At 41.8% G+C, this 24,782-nt stretch overlaps 1 protein-coding gene across 4 annotated transcripts in view; it reads left to right on the top strand.

The window, feature by feature from the left end:
- LOC147010527 (uncharacterized) overlaps positions 1 to 17,600 on the top strand; it is a 119,576-nt gene extending 101,976 nt beyond the window's left edge. For all 4 annotated transcript variants that reach the window (XM_085859323.1, XM_085859324.1, XM_085859325.1 and 1 more), the window contains 8 exons: positions 3,373 to 3,405; positions 3,754 to 3,875; positions 6,223 to 6,352; positions 6,511 to 6,650; positions 6,868 to 6,991; positions 9,006 to 9,164; positions 16,379 to 16,541; positions 16,625 to 17,600. In XM_085859323.1, coding sequence (XP_085715449.1) covers positions 3,373 to 3,405; positions 3,754 to 3,875; positions 6,223 to 6,352; positions 6,511 to 6,650; positions 6,868 to 6,991; positions 9,006 to 9,164; positions 16,379 to 16,541; positions 16,625 to 16,716 — 963 coding nt within the window. In that variant the 3' untranslated portion in view covers positions 16,717 to 17,600. The remainder of the gene's footprint in view (positions 1 to 3,372; positions 3,406 to 3,753; positions 3,876 to 6,222; positions 6,353 to 6,510; positions 6,651 to 6,867; positions 6,992 to 9,005; positions 9,165 to 16,378; positions 16,542 to 16,624) is intronic.
- Positions 17,601 to 24,782: the final 7,182 nt, after the last annotated feature.

Raw genomic sequence — 24,782 nt, 5'->3', positions numbered from 1 at the left:
AGAGCTGAGCTGTTCAGGGAGCTGAGGCGTAAAACTGTACGTACACTAAGGGTGGACAAGGAGGCCTATGTGCGAGGAATTTGTGAGGGGGTAGAGCATCACCTGTGGACAGGTGATTCTCGTCCCGCTTACAGGGGAATTTGCGCATTGCGTTCATCCAAGCCCATCCCTCGGAGCACTGCAGTTAGAGCAGAGAGTGGTAGGCTCTTGACAGAGGAGTCTGAAGTGAAGGCCCGCTGGGCCGGTTACTTTCAGCGGTTGTACCAGGCTGATCCACCAGCTGTAGAATTGGACGTCAAGGGTGTTACAATCCCTGTTGCTGACCCTCCAATCAACTGTGGTCCACCTTCGCTTGTGGAAATACGGGCTGCGGTGAACCGGTTGAAACGGGGTAAAGCTCCAGGGATCTGTGGCATCCATGCTGAACTTCTCAAGGCTGGTGGAAATGCTGCACTCGTGTCGTTACATGCAGTTTTGTGCTCTGCCTGGACACAGGCATCATCCCAACTGACTGGAAGAGGGGCCTCGTTGTCCCTCTCTGTAAAGGGAAGGGTGATCGCCAAGACTGCAACAACTACCGAGGGCTGACGCTGCTCTCAGTGCCGGGCAAGGTCTTTGCTCGGATAATTCTTGATAGGGTTCGCCACCATCTGCTTGAGCACCAACATCCAGAGCAGTCAGGCTTTACACTAAAGAGGTCAATGATTGACTGTATCCTTGCTCTTCGTGTCCTCACCGAACGCAGACAAGAGTCTCAGCAGGGGCTGCATGCAGCCTATGTTGATCTCTGTAAAGCGTTCGATTCAGTGAATCGGGATGCCCTCTGGAGGATTTTTGGTCTTCGTGGGGTGCCACCAAAACTGATCGATCTGATGTCTGAACTCTACTCTGGTACTGAGTGCTGTGAAATGGGGTGGTATCATCTCTGACTTATTTCCAGTTGTTACTGGAGTTTGTCAGGGGTGTGTACTGGCCCCCACACTTTTCAGCACTTGTATGGACTGGATTCTATGGAGGATGTCGGAGAGATCAAGCCTGCGGTGCATCGTTTGGGAATGTCAAGATCTCGGACCTTGATTTCGCAGATGATGCAGTCATCTTTGCAGACTTTAGATATCCTTTTGGGGGCCCTCGAGGTGCTGAATGAGGAGTTGGAGCCGCTGGGATTATGGGTTTCTTGGGTCAAAACGAAGATCCAGGCTTTCAATGACATCTTGCATGCTGCTGTCCTGTCTGTTTGTGGTGAAGATGTTGAGGTTGTGGAGAGATTCACTTACCTTGGCAGTGATATTCACGTCTCTGCTGGCTGTGAGTCAGAGGTCAATAGATGTCTGCGTCGGGCCTGGGGAGTCATGGATTCACTGGATCATGGGGTGTGGCGCTGCCGGTACCTGTGTGGGAAGACGAAAGTCCGAGCCTTCAGGTCCTTGGTGCTTCCAGTCTTGCTCTATGGATGCGAGACTTGGACTCTGACCAAGGATCTGAGATGGAGACTTAATTCCTTTGGTACCAGGTCTCTTCGGAGAATCCTTGGCTATCGCTGGTCGGATTTTGTGTCCAATGAGCGGTTGCTGAGAGAGACTTGGATGAGATTTGTTACCTGCATAGTCAGTTTATTACGTAAGCATCAGTTGCGGCTGTATGGACATGTGGCTCGTTTTCCAGACGCTGATCCCGCTCACCAGATTCTCTCAGCGAGGGAGTCTCATGAGTGGAGGAGGCCAATGGGCTGACCACGTGCCTCGTGGTTGCAGCAGGTTGATCGGCATCTCGAGGAGATGGGGATGGGCTTGGCATCTGCCTGGGGGATAGCCATACAGAGGCCCCTGGAGTACCGGTGGAAAGTGGTCGCAGCAACGCGCTGTTCTGGCACATGCTCCCATACCTGACCTGACCTTCTGTCCTTTTCAATGGTGTTGACTGGTCTCGAGGTTGAGCCCTGTTTTTCTATTAAATAACACCAGGTGGGTTGACTCAGCCTGTCATCCTTCTGAGGTTGGCAAAATGAGTACCAGCTTACTGGAAACAGGGGGCACTGTATCAGCAGCACAGCCATGCTCCCAGCAATGATGCAACCAACAGCCACAGACTGCACACGAAATAATTGATAAATAATGTGAAAGTACAAATCTCCAAATATCCGTCATGAATGTTCGAGCTTTTCTCTCATAAAATGTACACACGACGGACCTTTCAACCATCGTTTCACCAAAACTTTAACAAAGCACCATCAACATGATAAACCTGAACCGATTGATCTCTCTATTCATTTTGAGGTTAAGTCTACACACACCCACACACACACACATATATATATATATATATATATATATATATATATATATATATACATATATACATATATACATATATATATATATATACACATATATATATATATATATATATATATATATATATATATAAATATATATATATATATATATATATATATATACATATATATACATATACATATATATACATATACATATATATACATATACATATATATACATATACATATATATACATATACATATATATACATATACATATATATATATATATATATATATATATATATATATCTTCTTCTTCTTCTTTCGGCTGCTCCCTTTCGGGGTCGCCACAGCGAATCATCCGCATGATCCGCATCGTGATTTGGCACATGTTTTACGCCGGATGCCCTTCCTGACGCAACCCTGGTCGCCTCTTACGACACAGGGATATGGTACACCTATTTTAACCGGGGTATACACCAGCCCAGTACACTGGTACTCATTTCACCGACCTCGGAGGGATGACAGGCTGAGTCAACGCCCTGGTGTATTAAATCAGCGGCCCAACTGGGCTTGAACTCAGGACCTTTTGGATCCCAAGCCGCTTTCCTAACCACTGCGCCAACACCAGGCTATATATATATATATATATATATATATATATATATATATATATATATATATATATATATATATATATATATATATATATATATATATATATATATATATATATATATATATATATATATATATATATATATATATATATATATATATATATATATATATATATATATATATATATATATATATATATATATATATATATATATATATATATATATATATATATATATATATATATGCATGTACCATGTTTTTTTTTTGTTTGCTTTTGAATGTATCCATTGCAATGTTTCTCGATACAAGTTTGAACAGCCTATTGCTGAAGTATTCCCTAATTGATATCTGGTCAACCTGTTTGCTTTACCCTGTGCAAACGGAGCTTCTACTAATTGATATCTGGTCAATACAAAGAGATCGACTGATTGTCCCTCTCTCTCTCCTTGCGTGTGTCGTTTTACAGCATCGTACTTCCGAACCTACATCAGAGAGCCGGGTTAGTGTTGTCATGCCTGTCCGCTCAATTTATTGTAAGAAACCTGGGGCACAATCACTGCAAGTATCTCAATGTAACCGACCTACAACAACACACTCATCATCATCGCAGATGAGTTAATGATGTTAATCATCATCTAAGCTAATGATGTACAGATTTCTGAGAATACTGCCACTTGACTTGGAGAACCCGACAAACTTTATTCATAACTTCAAACATGTGTAATCTGGAAATTTTCTTAAAACTTAACTTTAATACAATCTGTTCAGCAAGGCTTTCGCAAGAGAGCAAAGCGTTGTTATATACGTTGATTTGTCCTGCAATTTCTGTCTGACGTCTCCTGAACAGGTCGTGTTGTACAGTCAGAAGAACTTCCTGGGGGCACGCTTAGAAGTCACAGAGAGTTTGAAAGTCCTGCCTGATGCCTGGCTGGGTGGTGCAATTGCCTCCATACGTGTACTTGCTGGCTGGTAGGACCTGAAAGCTACCCTCACTTTGTAGAATGACACCACAAATGCATGAGACAAACCAAAATTTGTACCTACTACAGGGGTAAAAGCAGATTGAGGGTGGGAGTAGAGGGGAGTAGGTTGGGAGGAGGAAGGGTCAGGGAGTAGAAGGAATTGTGAATAAGCAAAGGAATATGAATAATAACAAAGATTCATTTCCAATCAGGGCCGGATTTGTGTTTAACAGGCTCTGGGACATTCGAGTTGTAAATCTCCCCCCTTTCCCCACACCCCACCATAAACCTTGGAATATAGTGGGAAGAAATTGAAAATAAAAGATAAAAAAAGAGCTGAAGTGTGTTACCGTGTATTGATGTGTAAACATTTCGCTTCAGCATTTTTTTAAATTTCACAAAAATCAAAAGTAAAAATACTTTTTCATTAACTTTGATACTAATTGCATATACTAATTATACGAAAAACATAACTTATAAAAGCTTATAAAAAATACAAAAAACAGTTTATAATGTTACTACTTGCCAAACCCATGCTCCGCGCTAAGTTTCTAAAGTGAGGGTTCGTTTGGACGTCAATATATCCGGTGTTCACAATGTGATTTATAGAATTTCTTTATATACAATGTTTCTTGTTACATTTTTTGTGTCAAATGCACCTTCTGAGGTAGTCAGCATGTGCAGAAGAGGGTTTTACATTGCAGACGCTGTTTTCTAGGAGTGGCATTACGCCTCTCAGCAGTGACGGTCTGTCGGCGACAGACGTAATGATGTCAGCGAATGACCGATGATGTCATGACGTCATTACTCCTCTCAGCGGTGATGTCACACGTCGCCATGTAAACGAATGTAAAGATTAGAAAATCGCCAAAAATTCCCAAACCTGTCCGTCTGGCACGATCTCACGTCACCCATGATGTACATGAGACCACAGAGCACCCGCATGCCGAAAGTGGCGACAATCCGTCCGGCAGTTTCGGAGGAGATACGTCTACAAAATATGGCTTAGCGTATTAATATAATAATGAAAATTCACTCTGAATGCAACATTAAAATTGTCTCACCACTTCATAATTTTTTCCTTCTTAATGTCACATTTGCAAAGTCTGTGACGATATCGGAGAAATCCAACTTTCTCAAAATGTCACATTCCGTAGTCGTGATGGCAAGGCAAGCGAGACGATCCTGGCCCATGGTGGCTCTCAGTTCATTCTTTATAAGTCCCGTACGAAAGAATGACTGTTCTCCGGAGCAGTTGGTGCACATCGAGGAAAGGTAAATACGCAAAGCCGTGGCAACATTTGGAAATGTGGAAATCACAGGGGCACTTAAAATGGAGGAGAAGTAGGTCAGAAGCTGTTTTGTTCTCATTACCCACAACAAATTCAAAGTGATGCATTTCTGCTGGGAAAGATACATCCAAATCTGAAGCATAAGTGGACACGAGAACAGCAGCTTTTTTCTGAACATTATGTGTTGACATGTCTTGAAACTTGGTCAGAAAGCCAAACACGTTGTGTACATTGCTGTAGCCTTCTGTTGACGGAGCTGACAATCCGTTGAAAGGGTGTCCAGGATTTTTATGAAAGTCTCAACGCGAAATTTTTCTCTGCCTTGGAGATGCAATGCAGTGTGACTTTGTCCATCTTGCAAAGCACTGGGCAATCATCTCTCCCACCATTTGCTTGCTTTTCCTTTAATTTCTTCTGCTTAGCGGCACAACTCTCCAGCTTCCGGAACGCCGCTCAGTTGCTGCAGTGGCGAGTGGTATAACGCTATACTATACACCACTCCCCTGGCTCTTCCAGGAGTGTGTCTTCGTCGTATATTTATTTTGTCGTATATTTCCTTTTGCCCATATGTCTGTGTCGATGTGTAAAACAATATATATTTTTTTACAATTCTAAACTGTATAAAAAAGATTCTACGGCGTTCGCGGTTGCATGATTGTCATTTTGATGTATGATGCTGCTCGCGATCCTCCCATAAAAGGTCATGTCATTTTTGTGGTATGTCACTCGTTGCTTGTCTGGTATTACTGTTCATGTTTTTAATAGAACGTTGGGTTATTTATATTTGACCTTGATCCTTGAATTCCTGTCTATCATCTCTGCAAACTTTGAGATGACAAGGGAATAAATAATACCAGCTCTATAAATAAATAAATGTATCTTATCATTCGTATGTTTGTTTGTTTTTGGTGGGCCCCCTGGAGTTTGGGCCCTGGACAAATGTCCCACTGGTCCTCCCCTAAATCCGGCCCTGGTTCCAATCATAGAGTTTGGGCAAGTTTTGGATCATGTTAAATGATGAGATGAATGGTTATTAATTACACATTTGTCCTCACGTTCCAGTTGGGTGCTCTACTCAGCTGTTGAGTTTTCTGGGCTTGAGTTTGTTCTTGAGGAGGGGAGCTATCCCTGTAGGGACGACTTCGCATGTCCCAACGACTCACAACTTGCTTCCCTGCATGCCCTGCCACATGTAACGTATTTTGTTGTGACCCAAAGGTCTTGATAATCTTCAGAAAACGTTAAAACTGAGTAATATAATAAGTAGAAAATAACATTTCAACCCACTTGCTGTGACTCTAAGTCATGGGATGTTTGGTGACTTCAACAAATAACATGCACGTGCTGCAGAATGTTTCAGAGCCATGTCTGAGTATGTTTTCTCGGCCGGGTTTGGCGGGTCGTGAGCTTGAGGTGATGTCATCATGTCGTAGCCTAACCGAGCTGGGCCACGATGGACGTGTCTCCTCAGTCTGTGTGCACAGTGGCATGTAAGATATATAATTTGCCTCACCTTTACCTGCTTTATGCTTCTCTCCATTCCTTATCTCTCATCGCATCCCATCTCACGCATCTCCTCCTGGCCTCACATCTCCCTTACGGCTATACACAATGCATCTGATGTGTTCTTCGAATATTACCTCCTTCTTACATTTGCAATTTCTCTTCAAATCAGAAACTTAACTTCAGTTTTCTTTTTTTCTGTAGATGGGCTGTGTTCGAGTTTCCAAACTTTCGTGGGCACCAGGTGGTATTGGAAAGTTGTGAGGTCCCAAACTGGAAGGAAAGAACGGGATGGAGTTCAGTGGGCTCTCTATACCCACTCAAGCGGGTACACACACACACACACACACACACACACACACACACACACACACACACACACACACACACACACACACACACCATCGTCATCATTTTGTATACAGCCTGTGGCTGCTGGTTGCATCATTTCTAGGAGCACGGTTGTGCCACTGATGCAGTGTCCCATTCCCAATAAGCTGGTACTCATTTTGCCGATGTTGGAAGGATGACAGGTGAAGTTAACCCACCTAGTGTTATTTAGCGGAACAATGGGCTCAAACTCAGTCTGTGAGATCTTAAGACAGCCACCTTAACCATTAAAACCAACAAAACCAACACCAGGCTTACACACCACCTAAGAATTAAAATGTGCCTGGCTCTTTAAAAGAATCTCACCATTGTATTTGTTTATTGATAACAGATTACAGGTATAACTATCCACGGATAGTAATTATGATGAGGTGCAACATTAATAAAACCTAGGTAGCTAACAACACCAGTCCGACACTGACGACACACCCTGCGAGCTGTACAGACAGTTAGCTAGATTCGGTCCGGGACTCCGGGGTCGATGGCCACCTGGGAATTTTGCCCTTGGAAAAATCTCCTACGATTTCTCATGTTATCCAATAGAAATCTGATGAGAATCCCACCAGATTGGTTGAGAAATGATGAGATTGCGGTTTAGGTAGTTAAATTGTAGAATGTTCTATTACATTGTGGCTTTGATCCTTTCAACTCACAATGCCTCAAAACAGCAGGTCTGCAAAAAGAGGTTATTCCCAGTTAAACAAAGAATGTTAAAATATATCGTGTGCGGATAATGGAATAACATTAATCCTGAAATAACTTTCCGAATTCCACCATACGCTGGGCTAGGTAAATTATATATGCTCATGTCATTTATCTCAATACGTATTCATCCTGATTATTCACTGAAAATGTACTCCAACTATGTTTTCTTTCCCCATTAACTTCTTGGAGTAATAAACTCCCCCCGTTTCCCCATACTCTGATGAAGCAGAGTAAAAGTCTACTCCGTAATGCAGGATGTGCAACTCCCACGATAAATACCGTTAGTTCCCATCGTGTGCTGCCTTTTTGGCTGCTGGTTGCATCATTGGTTAGGGGGGCACAGCTATGCCACTGATGCAGTGCCCCTATTACCAGTATACTGGTGCTCATTTCACCAACTTCAGAAGGATGACAGGCTGAGTCAACCCCCTGGTGTTAATTCAGAGGAAAACGTGGCTCAAACTCAGGACCCTAGGATCCCAAGCCACCATCCTAACCGCTAAGCCAACACCAGGCTATACTGTTAGTACTTTCACTTCATTCACCACAAGTAAGTGCATATTTCAACTTCTTCTTTCATGTGCAGCAGAAGGTTGTGGGGTCGCATCATTGGCTGAGGGTGCAGCTGTGCCGCTGATGCAATGCCCTCTGTAGGTTAGGGCAGGAATTTGGAATTTGTTTCTGGTGCCGGCAATAGCTGAGACTCTTCGTGAAAGACATCATGGGATTTTTCACATCCACCAACTAATGTCGGTAGACGGGACGCCCAGTTTAACGTCCATCGGAGGGACGGCACACACATTGATGAATCACCCTGCCTGTGAAAAACCGAGATGACTGTTTATAGCTGTGTCAGAATTTGAACCCAGGCGAGACGGCTTAGATGTGAGTATGCATGTGCTTACTGTACAGCTTGGAATGTTAAACCATTATTTTGTTTTTATGTTCATGTCATGCTGTCTCATAGACCCACAGATTTTATTGCAGTGTGTTTTAAACGTCAGTGTGTGAGGGAAAGTCGAAGGCACTGCACACTCGTCTGTTTATTGCAATTTCCTATAATTTTATGATAAATTGCACATTGATTGTCATATTGCCATGACAGGCCATCTTCAAGTATAAAAGTTATTCATCAAATCTCAAAATGCTGTTTGTGCTTTTCTTTTTGGAGTTACTTTGCACTAAAATGTCCTTTTAATATGCTGTCATGCTTTGACCTCAATATATCGGTTTGCATTCATGTACAGTGCCAATTATACATACGACTGTGGAATAGTGGACGGAGTGGTGCCCTGGCGGTGGCCAAGGACCCCTTGAATAATGAGAACCTTTGTGTGTGCCTGCTAACCGATGAAGCTGACCCAGCCCAAAACTGGCTCTACCGAGATGGAATCCTGCGGAACCTGGTAATGAAACTCGTAATTCAATGTCTTGGTATTCGGACAGGTGTCGATCATTACCTTCGCTACCGAGGGTTGTTTTAAACCCTGTCTGTCTGTTACTTGCGAAAATCAAATATTTTTCAAGTATAATGATTGGTCGTGTGTGTTATTCCTTCATGAAAATTTTTTTTTGCCAAGTATGTTGGTCTGCAGCGTTTGTCTGTTTGTCACACAATTTCTGGCCACAGTTTTCAAGCAAACGTTCTGAATTTTTTTGTGTTTATATGTGACCAGCCAAGGACAGCAACGCATAATTTTGGTGAAGATCCAAATACTCTAATTTTTTAAAAGTGATTTTTCACCATTGAAAGATAGGGCCAAAAATGATATATAGAACATAACATCTCAAAAAGTCATGGATGGCTTCAGACGAAACTTGGTGGACAGGTTGGGAGTGCCACAAGGAAGAATTTATTCAATTTTGATGAAGATCTGAATCCAGATCCGATAATTTTTAAGTGACTTCACCATTGAGTGATATGGTTAAAAACAACAACTATATCTAACACGATATCTCAAAAAGTTACGGAACATATTTCAACACAACATGGTGGACAGGTCGGGTGTGTGACAAGGATGAATTATGTTGATTTTGGTGATAATATGAAACGAGAATTTTAAAATGTTTTTTCAGTGATTAGTCACCATTGAGAGGTGGGGCAAAAAAAAGTGTATGTATGTATATATATATATATATATATATATATATATATATATATATATATATATATATATATATATATATATATATATATATATATATACACAAATATGGATACAAATAAACACGACATAGTGACTGAAGCTTTTCGTGCTGCACTCCTCAGTGTAAAAATCGGAGCAAATGAAGAAGGAAGTGAAGGCGTGTGCTTTATACGCAGATCAGCACACGCCTTCACTTCCTTCTTCATCACTTGCTGCGATTTTTACCCTGAGGAGTGCAGCACGAAAAGCTTCGGTCACTATGTCGTGTTTATTTGTATCCATATTAAAGTTCTGTAGTACCAAACATCTGTTTACATACATTTTTTATATATATATATATATATATATATATATATATATATATATATATATATATATATATATATATATACATAAACATATACAAAAACATATACAAGCCGGTAGGCGGCGATGGGTCGCCGAGCATGGAAACTATAAGATATATAGCAAAATCAATGCCATATAGCGGATAGGGAATCACCTTAAGATTATGCATATCAAATCTCATCCAGTTCCATCTGCTGATAACTACTCGGTATCCATTTGAATGAAAAGTACCGAAAATGCGGTTTGAAATCGGAAATCCCCAAAGTCCGAGGGGGTGCTGTGGGTGAACAAAGATCTAAATCGAAAATCCGGCTCGATCGCTTGTGCACATTGTATTCCAGACGATTAGTGTGAATTTTCATGACCATCCGACCATAACCCAAGGAGGAGTAGCATTTGGCAAGAAGGCACCTCCAGCTCTTGCATATTATCAATTTTTGCACTAATTGACCTTTGACCCCTGACCTAAGCGAAATCGGTCAATATGTCCTGAGGCAAAGTTTTAGAACGATGCACTCACCTGGTCGCTAGGGGGCCTTCAATTTCCGCGCATACCATAATTGTAGGGGGCGCTGCGGGTAAAGTATTCCATATATCACAAAAACCAGAATATATTTGATAGAGCATCACCTGTAGATCATTCGTGCCAAATTTCATAACCCTACGTGGGATAATGGCTTTCGGAATTGATTTCGCGTGAACGGTACCGATTTTGAAGGTTTTTCGGTTGTTGCTAGGGACCAAAGCGTCCCTAGCAACCATCACAATTTCCCAAGCACTAGGTCATAAGATGTACCTACCACCCGAGTTTGGTCAAAATCCGCCCACGTTTACTACCAATTATGTTGATGACAAACTAACAAACATCCCAACAAACACATAGACTTACTGACAATAAGGGTCACCTATTTCAGGGACCCAAAATATATATATATATATATATATATATATATATATATATATATATATATATATATACATATATACATATATATATACATACATATATATATACATACATATATACATATATACATATATATATACATATATATATATATACATATATATATATATATATATACGAAGCCTGGTGTTGGCTTAGTGGTTAGGGTTATATATGTATATATATATATATATATATATATATATATATATATATATATATATATATATATATATATATATATATATATATATATATATATATATATATATATATATATACATACATATATATATACATATACATATACATACATACATATATATATATATATATATATATATATATATATATATATATATATATATATATATATATATATATATATATATATATACGAAGCCTGGTGTTGGCTTAGTGGTTAGGGTGGCGGCTTGGGATCCCAGGATCCTGAGTTCAAGCCCCGTTGGCTGCTGAATTAACACCAGGGGGTTGACTCAGCCTGTCATCCATCTGAGGTCGGCGAAGTGAGTACCAGTGTACTGGTCCCGGTGTATGCCCCGGTTAGAATAGGTGTACCATATCCCTGTGTGTCGTAAGAGGCGACCAGGGTTGGCGTCAGGAAGGGCATCCGGCCATAAAAAACATTGCCTCAAGAAAAAGCCTAACCCCTGCACAGCAGGGAAAAATGGCTGTAGAAACGGTCATACATATACATATATACAGATATACATATACGAGGTCCGTCCAAAAAGTAACGTGACTGAATTCACAAAAATTTTATTCCAAAAAATATATTGAAATCACAGCTTGTCCCCTTCAAAATAGTTTCCCTCCAGTCTCACACAGTTGTCCAGCCTCTTCTTCCACGCTTCGATGCACCTCCGGAAGGCTTCTTCTGGAATCCTCCATAGCTCCGTCGTCACGGCCCTTTTGATGTTCTCCACATCAGGAAATCGGGTCCCCTTGATCACCCTCTTGAGCTTGGGGAATAGGAAAAAATCACAATGGGCGAAGTCTGGCGAATACGGGGGTTGCTCCAGAGTTGGCACGTTCCTCTCTGCCAGAAACTGTCGGATGCTCAGGGCACTGTGTACAGGGGCGTTGTCATGGTGGAGCACCCAGGCATTGTTCTCCCACAGATCCCTCCTCTTGTCCCGGACTGATTTCATGAGGCGCCGGAGGATCTCCTTGGACACGTATTGATTCACTGTTTGACCCTGTGTAGAAACTCGAAGTGGATGATGCCCTTGATATCAAAAAACGTGATGAGCATCACTTTTACCTTCGACTTCGACATCCTTGCTTTCTTTGATCTTGGTGATGCCGGACTTTTCCACTGACGACTCTGCCATTTGGTCTCGGGATCGTATTCGAATATCCACGATTCAGCCAGTAATGACTCCTGAGCAAGTCTGGATCGTTCTCGAGGCGCTCGATAATGTCTTGACAGACAGTGACTCTTTGCTGCTTCTGGTCCTCAGACAACTGTTTGGGGACCATTTTTGCACACCCCTTAGGCATTGAGATTTTCAGTGATGATGCTCCAGACAGTGCCCTTGTTGATGGAAAGTTCCTCAGCAATCATCCCCACCGTGAGTCGATGATCTGCGGACACCATCTGCTTCACATGCTCGATGTTGTCCGCCGTTCTGCTCGTTGAAGGTCTTCCAGACAGTGGATCGTCTTCAATCTCCTCCCGTCCCTCTTTGAATCTCTTGTACCATTCAAATGCATGTGTCAGTGACATCATTTTCCTCGTAGACTTGCTGCAGCATTGCGAAGGAATCGGAAAGTGTTTTTCCAAGCTTGGAAAGAAACTTCAGATTGGCTCTCTACTCACGACTCATCGTGCGACGACTCAGACTAGACAACATGTAAAGCACGACCTGTAAAAAATCACACAATGAGCGCAGTCAACCATCACCAATCATATATATTGCTAGAATGTTGCGAAAGACTGTGACACAACCCAATCATTCAAGTTGTGTAAGTGGAACACACAGCAGGCTCAATCCCGTTACTTTTTAGATGGACCTCGTATACATATATACATATACTAGCCGATACCCATCTACGACGGGTATGGGGGACAGAACGTATCACAACTCAGTTACGGTAGTTTCTTTGGATGTTTTGCACTGCATTCAACAGCTCAGTTCATATTGGTGGCATGTCTGGGTGCCCATGGTAGCGTTTGAGACCTGTCGCTTTAGATTGTTGGCCTTGACACATAGTGCCGGATGAGTAACATGAACGATTTGACATATTCATCGTTTCTATATTACCTCCATCAACATATTAACAACATGGCAGGATAAAAGTTGTAAATGCTGAGTTGAACAAACGTCTTAAACTCATGGACTTAGTTAAGTAAAGCACGTCGTCTGGGACCCGGCCGTCGGTTTGCCGCCGAACACTGCTGATTGTGATGTCATTACTTCCCTCTGAAAATTCTATCTATATTCGATTTTTTTGAATCCGCTATGACCTGTGTAAATACATGGAACACATAACGTGAAGATTTCGGAAATATGAACTGAATATGTTCGGATAAAAGTGTGTTAGAAGTTCCAGGTTTATGCCTATTATATTATCATACCTATAAGTATATACATATATACATACATACACACAAGCAAGGTGTGCTTACACATTGTGTAAGCATCCAAATCGTGTTTCTCCATTGTCTCGGGTCACTCACCTGCACTTCATTTTTCATTTATTTATATTTTCATTAACCAATGCCTTACGATGGTTCTGTGATTTTTCTTGGTGTACTGGCTTCAATGTCCATTTGCACGCAAAATTTCAGATTGCTACAGAAGGCACCAATCTGTAATATCAGTCAATCTTTAATATATTCAATCAGTCAGTGGTCAGCAAGATACACACACACACACACACACACACACACACACACACACACACACACACACACACACACACACACACACACACGCACACGCACACGCACACGCACACGCACACACACACACACGCTACCTTCAGAAAGTAGTCACATTTTGTTGTTGCAGCCTGAATTCAACATGGAGTAAATAAAAAATTTTTGTCACCAATCTCCACAAAATACCATACATATAATGACAAAGTGAAAACACAGCTTTCAATTTTTTTACAAATTAATTAAAAATGAAAAGCTGAAATGTCTTCTGTCAATAAGTATTCAACCCCCTGAGGCAATATTGTGTAGAAGTGCCTTTGGCAGAGATTACAGCTTCGAGTCTTGGGTATGTCTGTATCAGCTTTGCTTATCTGGATTTGGGGATTTTCTCCCATTCTTCCTTGTAGATTTTCCCAAGTTCTGTCAAATTGGATAGGGATCGGCAGTGAACAGCAATCTTTCCACAGATTCTCAATGGGATGCAAGTCTGGGCTTTGGCTGGGCCACTCAAGGACTCTCACATTCTTGTTTTGAAGCCATTCCAGTGTTGCTTTGACATGCATGTTTGGGGGTCATTGTGCTGTTTTTTTTTTGTAAATCATTGTAAATCTTTGCCACAGTCTCAGGTCCTTTTCACTCTGAAGCAGGTTCTCCTCAAGGATTTGCCTGTATTTGTCTCCATTCATTGTTCCCTCTCTCCTTATAAGTTTCCCAGTCCATGCCGCTGCAAAGCATCCCCATAGCAGGATGCTGCCTCCACCATGCTTCACGGAAGGGATAGTGTTAGATGGGTGATGAGCTGTGCTAACTGAGCTGTGCTCAGTTTCTGCCACAGCTAACAGCTCACTTTGCATTCAGGCCGAAGAGTTAAATCTTCGTCTCATCAGACCACAAAATCAAACTGTCTTTCATGTGCCTTTTTGCAAACTCCAGGCATGCTGTCATGTGCATGTTTTTCGCTCAATGAAGCTCGTTAAGTTTGGCATGTTCCTAAATTTTTTGTTCACTCAATGTAATTATCCAAACAGTAGAAAAGATAAGTTTAATGCTTTGGAAATTTCACATTTTCTTGTGTATGTATTGAGAAGGGAACATAACCTTGCTTGCTTAAAGTAAATAGGTATATCGGCTTAGTTACAAGACTCGTTATTTCTTTAAATTATCAGATTTCAACAATTATTTAGTCTGGACGATATCCGATCCTCAAAATCGAAATAATATTTCGATGATATACTTGAATTAGTCTGTGAGAATAGATTGTGGAAAATCATATCACATAATGCATGAAATCGCTCCAATCTCCTAATTTGAAAACTATAGTACTTACAAAAGTGATGTATACAGCGATTTGTAGCGATGATGAACAGGCATTCAATATGAGTGAGGAAAGCGAAAAAAAAAAAAAAAAAAAAAACTTTATCGTTAAGAAATCATTGCAGTTTGTTCCAAGTCAAGGCATGGTTGAGCAGGCCAAAAGACATGGCGGCTTCAGACCCCAGTAAGGTTACCCAGGAAATGCCTTAAGACCCCAGAGAGACAGGTGGCTGAGGATCGCCTGATGAAGGATATAATTAAATAAGGCAGTTAATTATCTTCAAAAGGGGTGTTTTAATTACTCAAACACCCAATTTTCACTCTTGCACTTCCTTGGAATTTTCTTGTTATGCATGCAAAGTTTTAGGCTGCAAGGTTTTATGGTTTTGGAATTATGGAGGACACACACACACACACACACACACACACACACACACACACACACACACACACACACACACACACACACACACACACACACACACACACACACACAGCCTTTTATTAGTATCTATATATTTCGTGATGTTTCAAAAAGTTGTGGATGAATTGGGTAGGTGACAAGAACAAGCCAATTTGATTTTGGTATAGGTCCGGTTCCAGATCCGGCTCAACAATGGGATAGAAAACGTAAACTGTTCAGCCTGGCAGAGGTATGCACTCTACCGAGTGCCATTGTGCTTTCAGTCTACCACTGTATCAAGGCACCTTCAACCAAGGTTGGACCACTTTTGCATCAGATGTAAAGATATTTCTTTTTTGTGTCCATAGTTCTGACAGTTAAGTGGAAATACATCTTGAAGTGGAAATGCATCTTGAAGTGGAAATGCATCTTGAAGTGAATTTGATCAGGTCATCTGTTTCTCCATCAGAAGAGTGCATATGCCTCAAATATTCAATTTTTTTATGCATGTTAGCCTAAAACAAACATGACTATAATATGTTATTGTGTGCTGTCAGGAGTGTGAGCTTTGCCTTGAGGTGGCTCAAGAAGCCACGATGATGCCCAACTCTCATCTCCAACTATCCGGAGAAAGTTGCCACACCAAACAAAAGTGGACTATCCAACCAGATGGTGTCATCTCATCTGTCTTGGATCCTGACCTCCTATTAGATGTTAAGGGTAAGACCGTTTAACTCTTTGTGGATTGCTGTTCGTTCTTAACTCCTGCCTTGCTCACTCAAGATTGCTGTTTTGTGCCACAGATGCCTACTCCTATGACCGTAACACACCGGTCGTGCTGAACCAACGTGCAGCGTTTCGCACCACGCAGAAATGGGATCTACAGTTCCTTTAATACCATCCAAGACGTCTTTCAGCCAGGTGCTGAAAGCCATCTCAGTGAATGCTGTGGTCTTCTGACAAGTTGTTGGAGTGGGTTCCCAAATTCAGGAGCTTAAGTTCAGTGAAGTATTATCAGTAAAAATAATGTTTTATTTTATTAGGATTAATGTATTACATTTTAGGGCAGAATAAAAGAGGAATTTAACATTCACAGAAATGCTGTTCCACCCACTACCCTCAATGTACTTTGACTCATTAACACCTGCCTCTGTATAAAGCGTAGCCTTACTTTTTTCATCGCTTTTGTAAATTTTTACTTCACTGAAATGGAATTTATTATGGTCTGGATTACAAGAACATTCTGCAAGTGGTGGTGGTCGTATGGCAGCTTAGCTGCCGGGGTAGCTATCATTTCTTGAAGCGTGACTGTGTCGCTGATGCAGTGCCCCTCTACCAGTACACACACTGGAACTGGTACTCATTTCGCCGACCTCGGAAGGATGACAGGCTGAGTCAACCCCCTGGTGTATTAATTCAGCGGCCGACGGGGCTTGAACTCAGGACCCTAGGATCCCAAGCCGCCACCCTAACCACTGAGCCAACACCAGGCTGTATTCTGCAAGTAATAGTTTTGAAGGCAACCATACTGGCAGGCCAGGAGGCGGGCCTAAATCAGACGATCTCAATTACTCTTCAAGGCCTTTTCTTGTCAACTTCTTTATAAAAGCATTGAGAATGAATGTTGTTTTTATTCATAAAAACAGTTGTATCTACATTATGGAGTTACGAGTGCAAATCAACGGCACTTTTTATAATGCAGTTGTTTTTTTTTTTTACTTTAAGTTTATGAATAAAACCACCTTGTGGGTAACCACGAGAGGGTTGATAATTACATTACTACGTACCCTGTGGTGATTAATAGCAGACATGGAATTGTCCCCCCCATGGGGGGAAGACCCTCTTGGGAACAGGACCTCGCTGCTCCGATGGTTGGCAGTGAGTGCCCTGGAAGCAGTGGGGGAAAGAGTGGCATTTCTATATGTGGAGGAATTGCATACTCAGCTGGTAAGTCACCCAGATGGAAGAGCACTGGTACGGTTTTCCAGAGGACCTGGGTTTGATTCCTGGTCTGGGCCTGTAATTTTTCCACATATATTTATGTTTGTTTCTGTTCATTGATAACTACATATATATATATATATATATATATATATATATATATATATATATATATATATATATATATATATATATATATATATATATATATAAATATATATAAAACAAAGATTCACTCACATCTCGCCAGTGAATGAAAGGAATAACCAATTACCTCTCACCTAATGGCTAGGATTATATAAATAAATCGAGCTGAAGAAAGCTGCATAAAGCAACCATGAAAGGCTAACCAAGGTAAGCCCTTTGCTGTTTCAAACCCTTCCCAGAGTTCCTCCACAGCTGTAAAGACATTTACAAACAGTACATACATGAGAATCCGAATGCTACATTTCCCCTCAGCTTCCAGACTGGTTTTATCACTTGTTGGTGAATGATCAGCGACAGTGCAGACAGAAAGGTGCACCACTGAGGCTCGCAAGCATGCACCACATGTAAATGTCAAAAGCAGTCAACATATAAATGAAAAACAAAGACCCATCCACATCTCATGTGTGAATAGAGTGAATAACCAATTAGCTCTCACCGAATCAATTAAACTCAGGTGGCTCAGATAATATATATATATAAATAAAATTAGTCGTCTGTATATTTGTGGTTTTTGCAAAGACCGTTGGGCTGACAACCACCACATTTTGCACACAGACCAAGTCTGACCCAGGGATTGTCCTCAGCGTATTTTCATCCACCACCTCAGGCTTTAAATGCCACTTTCCACTCTTTAAAATTTTTTTATTTAATCTGATTGGCTAACAGCTATCATGTAACACAACACGGGTGAAGGCCAGCATATAAAAATAGCCGAGCTGTATCTTGCACCCTGGACAGCTGGCTTGGCTCCACCCACAATTATAACCAAAGTCAATAAGACGTTCACCATTTTCACACTGCGCTAAACCAAAGCCATCTGATATGGTAAGTTTTGTGGAGTTTTCTTAATTGCCATGCCTTCCCTATGTTTTCCCTTCTTGTAAAGCAAGCATGAGCCCATATTTGTCGATATATGGTGGGTTTCACAGCCTTTAAGAAGACCCTTAGCACGTTTCGGCCTCAACCTTTTGGCCTTCAGCCCTCAAGTGAGGTTCATGCTAATGCCCTGCCTGGGGGTTATTTTTTCTGGAAGGAACCATTTAAAGCAAATAAAGAATTAAACAGGTATTGATAGAAAAATAGACAAAGAGCAGATGCTTATCACTATGCCTCACTTAACGATTAAACACGAGACAAGGGGGGTACCCGGCAGATCATTCAGGGGGGGAAGAAATCCAGTCTCGGCTTGCCAAGGTAAAAGTTGGCGTTTGTCAAATAAAATGTCCCGAAATGTGTGAGTGTGCCTTGGTCCGTTGCCAGCACCCTGCCTTGCCATACACCCACTTTCAAACAGGCTTGCACACCAATCAACGTCACGTCATCACCCCCAGGAACCAGGGACGCCAAGAAATCAGGTACGCCAAGATCATTCCCCGAGCAGAACCAGCAGGAACGGTCCAACCGTCACCCACCATCAGGAGCAGCTCACCAACTGTCACCAGTGGTCAGGGCTGTAAGGCTGTCACCAGTGGTCAGAGCTGTAAGGCTGTCACCAGCAGTCAGGGCTGTAAGGCTGTCACGAACGGTCAGAGCTGTAAGGCTGTCACCAACTCACCAACTGTCACCAGAGGTCAAAGCTGTAAGGCTGTCACCAACTCACCAGCTCACCAACTGTCACCAGCGGTCAGAGCTGTGAGGCTGTCACCAGTGGTCAGAACTGTAAGGCTGTCACCAGCTCACTAACTGTCTGTTGCCAGCTCACCAACCGACTGTCTGTCACCAGCTCATAAACCGTCTGGAAAGCGGTCCTCCCATCCTTTTTATAGGCGACCAGTGTGGGCGGAGCCGCAAGCAGACTTCAGCCAAATCCACGTTGCCCATTGGCCCATCGCTGCACATCACTTCCAACTGTCAATCTCACGATCATTCCTTCCTCGTTCAGTCCAACACGAACAAGAACCAGCTAGCATCCATGGAGCTGCCAAACGGGGGTGTTAAACGTAGATGGAAAAAGGTGGACGTCAACGTCAGTGAATGATGTGGGTGTCGAATGTCAATCAATGATAGGTGGGTGAGATAAATGATCCACAGCCGTATTTATCCGTCAGAATAACTGCTCAGGAAAAAGCCCGCGGTGTGCTTAATCAAATTTTCTGCAAGTTTAAAGTGTAAATAAATCGTCCACCTCCAAGTCAATGTGGCCTGATGGAAAGGGGGTAGACGAGCCTCCGTTGGGCTAACGGCTATCTCGCGTGCATGAATCTCGCATGTCATAAAGAGAAAAAGGCCATCCCATAAGAAAGGGAATCTGTTCTATACCCTTCTCTAACACATCAAAGTTAGAATCCCACCAGACATAGGGATGGGTCTATTCTGAACATGCATTTACCGAGAGCGCGTGACGGAAGATGTCACCCCATTTTCTCTAGAAGGTTTGACCCCTCAAAGTTACTCATGCCACTTAAGTCATTCACAAAAACTTTGTCAGGTGCGTCCCAGTCAGTGGGTCTGGACCCAAGACCCCCTTGAAAAAACCCCTTTGGGGGTTATATTCACCCCATCAAATACATGGATCAAACTTTGTAAAAACAAAGTATTATGATGGTAGATTACAAAAATAATAAAACTGACCAATCTTCGGGGGGGGGGAGGAGGAAGGTTTGGTCAGATCCCCCAAAGTACCCCTTTTCGGGTTTTGATTTACCTCATAAGTTACACGGACTAAACTTTGTCAAAGTAAAGACGTAAGATGGAAGATCACAAAAATAATAAAAATGACAAAATTTTCAAGGGGAAAGGTGTGGTCAGATCCCCCCAAATTGGTGCCGCCTTTGAAACCCCCTTCGGGGTGGTAATTTACCCCACGAGGTCCATGGACCATTTTTTGTCAAAACAAAGAAGTATGATATTAGATCACAAAAATAATAAAACTGAACAAATTTCAGAGGAGGGGAAGGTGTGGTCAGACCCCCACAAAGTACCCCTTTTAGGGTTTTCATTTACCCCATGAGTAACACGGACTAAACTTTGTCAAAATAAAGACACTCCAATGTGGGTAGGTGGGAACGCGATGGTTATACCCAGGGATAAACGACTCCATAAGATTTGGTACCTACCACAAATCAACCAGTCACCGACATCTAATGCTGTTGTTGTTGAGACAATGAGAAGATCTCTGTGTATTGCATCCGAATCTGGAAAGCAGTCAATTGCAGTAACTTACGATCTAGCCGTCGCAAAGCTTGCAATGCAAATTCAAGCTGAAGAACAACCGGCTTTTGATAATGTGTTTGTTGCGCTAGGTTCATTCCATATAGAGTTGGCACTTTTCAGTGCTTTTGGAAAACTTATTTCAGAATCAGGTGGGCCTCACATTCTCAATGAGTGTGAAGTACTGGCCAAAGGGACAGTAAACGGATTCATCAAGGGAAAAAACTACAAACGCTGCAAGAAAATGCATGAGTTACTACTTGTCCTTTCTATGGAGATCCTGCACTTCGAATCATTCCTGTAGAAAGAATAAAATGCATCTGATATATGTAACGTAATTCGGCGTGAGTTGGAAACCATAAAGCAGCACAAGAACATAGATTCTCATAGCTTCACTAAGGAAATGGATGAAGTTTTACAGCAATACAATGTCTACTTGATCGATACACAGAATGGGAAGAATGGGAAAACCGCTCAGTTCTGGCTAAAGTACATCAAGATGATTAATCTCTACCACGAGTACAGTCGAAGTATCAGAGTCGGCGATTTAGACGCATACATCACCTGCCTACCTAAGATTTCCAACTACTTCTTTGCATTGAACCATCCCAACTATGCGCGTTGGACTGTCAAGTACCATGACAACCTCCTTAAAATACACGAAACACATCCAGGAGTTTTTGCTGAGTTCCAGAAGGGATGGTTCTCTATAAAAAGAACGAAACTATTTTCGGGAAGTCCCATAGATCTTACATTGGAACAAACGATCAATGCTGACGCAGCAAGTCAACGGACCGGAATTGCCTCAATCACAGACTCCATCTCTGCGAGGAAACGATGGGAAGAATCCCACTTTCTTCGATCGAGTGTGATTTCACATGTCTTTGAAGATCTGAATATGAGCAAGAAAGAAGATGTCACTGCAAGTCTGAAAGCTCAAGAATCAGGAATGGCAATGCTGCTATCCGGAGCGTCATAGCAATGGTAAAGGAAACCATGAATCCGTTTAATAGCGAGCTTGATCCTACATGTACAAAAACACATCTACATACACATCGACATATACACATCTAAATCTACAAAAACACATATACATATATCTACACATCTACATCTACAAAAACACATACACATATACACATCAACATCTACACATACCTACATCTACATATACACATCCACATCTACATATCTAAATCTACAAAAACACATATACACATATCTACACATCTACATCTACAAAAACACATACACATAGACATCTACACATATCTACATCTACATATACACATCCACATCTACATATCTAAATCTACAAAAACACATACACATGTACACATCAACATCTACACATACATATAGACATCTACACATCTACATATACACATCTACACATCCACATATACACATCTACATATATTGTTGCGGTCCTGGCAGTTAAGTTAATTCCCCCGACCCAATTGTTGTGGACGGGCGGTTAACACTGACCAGGCCGGATCGCTGAGCGGTTTTCCTTGGGAGGTGAACACGTGATCCTTGGAGATGATGGCGCACACGAGAGGGGAATTGTGGCACGGATGGAGCACACAGAAACACACAGCACAAGGGGTTTGTACTCGAACCCACGGCAAATGGACAACACCAGCAAGTTAAAATAAACACGGGGATTTAATGAAAATAAGTCACATATTTACAATGGCAATAATTCAAAGCGTAATAATAAAACACGAGGTAAATTAAAGCCGAATGTCGATGCGTCTCCGTACACGGACTTTAATACAAAGACAAAGGGGAAAACAAACAAAAGAAAATCCTCCCTTTATTCTGGCACTTAGCTTTGTCCAGAGGTGGTCTTTAGTGAACTCTGAGGTCGAGCCGCGTCGTCCTGGACGGGAAGATGCACCCAAAATGGCGCCGAGCCGCTTTCTGAACAGGAAACGTACATGAGGTAATTCATGAGGTAATAATTCATGAGGTAATAATTTATGAGGTAATTCATGACGTAATAATTCATGAGGTAATTAATTCATGAGGCGGGATATTCAACGCCAGGGCTCAGAAACCCCATGCGGCTGCTTCTTCTTCTTCTTCTTCTTCTTCTTCTTCTTCTTCTTCTTCTTCTTCTTCTTCTTCTTCTTCTTCTTCTTCTTCTTCTTCTTCTTCTTCTTCTTCTTCTTCTTCTTCTTCTTCTTCTTCTTCTTCTTCTTCTCAAGAAGGAATATTCCGAATGTTGCTCTCTTGTAACAGGTGCGCTCACAACGATCGTCCACTTTCCTCGACCACACGACGACAAGATCTCTGAGGCCCCGTCGTCAGAAAGGCCACAAGGCCATGCCCTTCTCACCTCATCAGAAACGTACACACTTCACGGCTCAGCCGAACAGGAATGGCTCGTGTCTTGCCCAACACGCTGCTAATTCACCAGCATGAACACGAGAATCGCGCAGCCATTTCGTCGTGCCGACAGAGAGCAAAACATGGCATCCTCTCAGTCGATTCTGTCCTCCTCACCTGGTTGGATGTGCGGCATTGTTATTTTTTTTTAATAAGAATGATATTTTATTGTTGCTGGCTTGTAAATGCAAAAACGTAGGAAAAGGTCACAGGGAGCAATTACATACTGGGTGAAATTGGCCTTAATCCCTATCGAATTAACACAGCCCCCCCTCCCCCCCCCCGTGTGCTGACAAGTAACACTTGAAGGTCCCATGACACCCAAAAGTACTGAAATTGCGTATACAGTATATATGTCCTATAGGAGTTTTCCATCGTGATTTCAGATCTGACAATGTGTTTTTTCACAATACTCGTTCTGTAAAATGTAAAATTAAAAAAACAAACCTCTTCGGGAACGCCCGTAAAAATTCTGCCGAAATCCACTAAAAGAGGAGTAACCCACATGACGTCATCTGCATGACGACAAAGGCTGCACGTTAATTACTCGGGTGGGTGGTCTACGTGATTCTATCGGCTTCCTGTGTGTTTCCACATTCGATTGGTCGACTCAAACGCTTCGTTCATTTCTGCTTTAAAAAAATCAAACATTTGGTTTTGAATAATGGATGGTATGGACTTTGATTTGTCTGGTAGCGACAGTGAGTGTGAGAGAAATGAAGGATTTTGGTCTGAATCACATGGAGAATTGTCGGATAACGTAGTCGCGGGACGTGAAGTTCAGGCAGCTGGAAATGAAGTACGGCCTTAGCAGTTCGAGCCCGAAGCAGGACAAGCAGAGGAAAATGGCGATGAAATTCCCGGCGTTCATGACGATCGGGAGGACATCGAAGGAAGACTCGGAAATAACAACTGGTTAGACTAAATCCTATTCGTAATTCAATAATGTAAATTCGACTTGCATACTGCTCGATATCAGAAATATGTTAGTGAGGTGACGAGACCAGCGCAGCGCAGCGGACATGTTGCACGACATGTACACATCTACATATACACATCTACATATACACATCTACATATACACATCTACATCTACATATACACAACTACATATACACATCTACATCTACATATACACAACTACATATACACATCTACATCTACATATACACATCTACATCTACATATACACAACTACATCTACATATACACATCTACATCTACACATCTATATATGAATTGCAAGCAAGGCCAGCCCATGTCATCGGC

The sequence above is a fragment of the Eptatretus burgeri genome, chromosome 16 (genome assembly GCF_056783735.1).
Source record: "Eptatretus burgeri isolate ZD-2024b chromosome 16, Ebu_testis_v1, whole genome shotgun sequence".
Classification (NCBI taxonomy): Eukaryota; Metazoa; Chordata; class Myxini; order Myxiniformes; family Myxinidae; genus Eptatretus; species Eptatretus burgeri.
The sequence above is the reverse complement of the archived record's forward strand: the minus strand, read 5'-3'. Positions and strand labels throughout refer to the sequence as shown.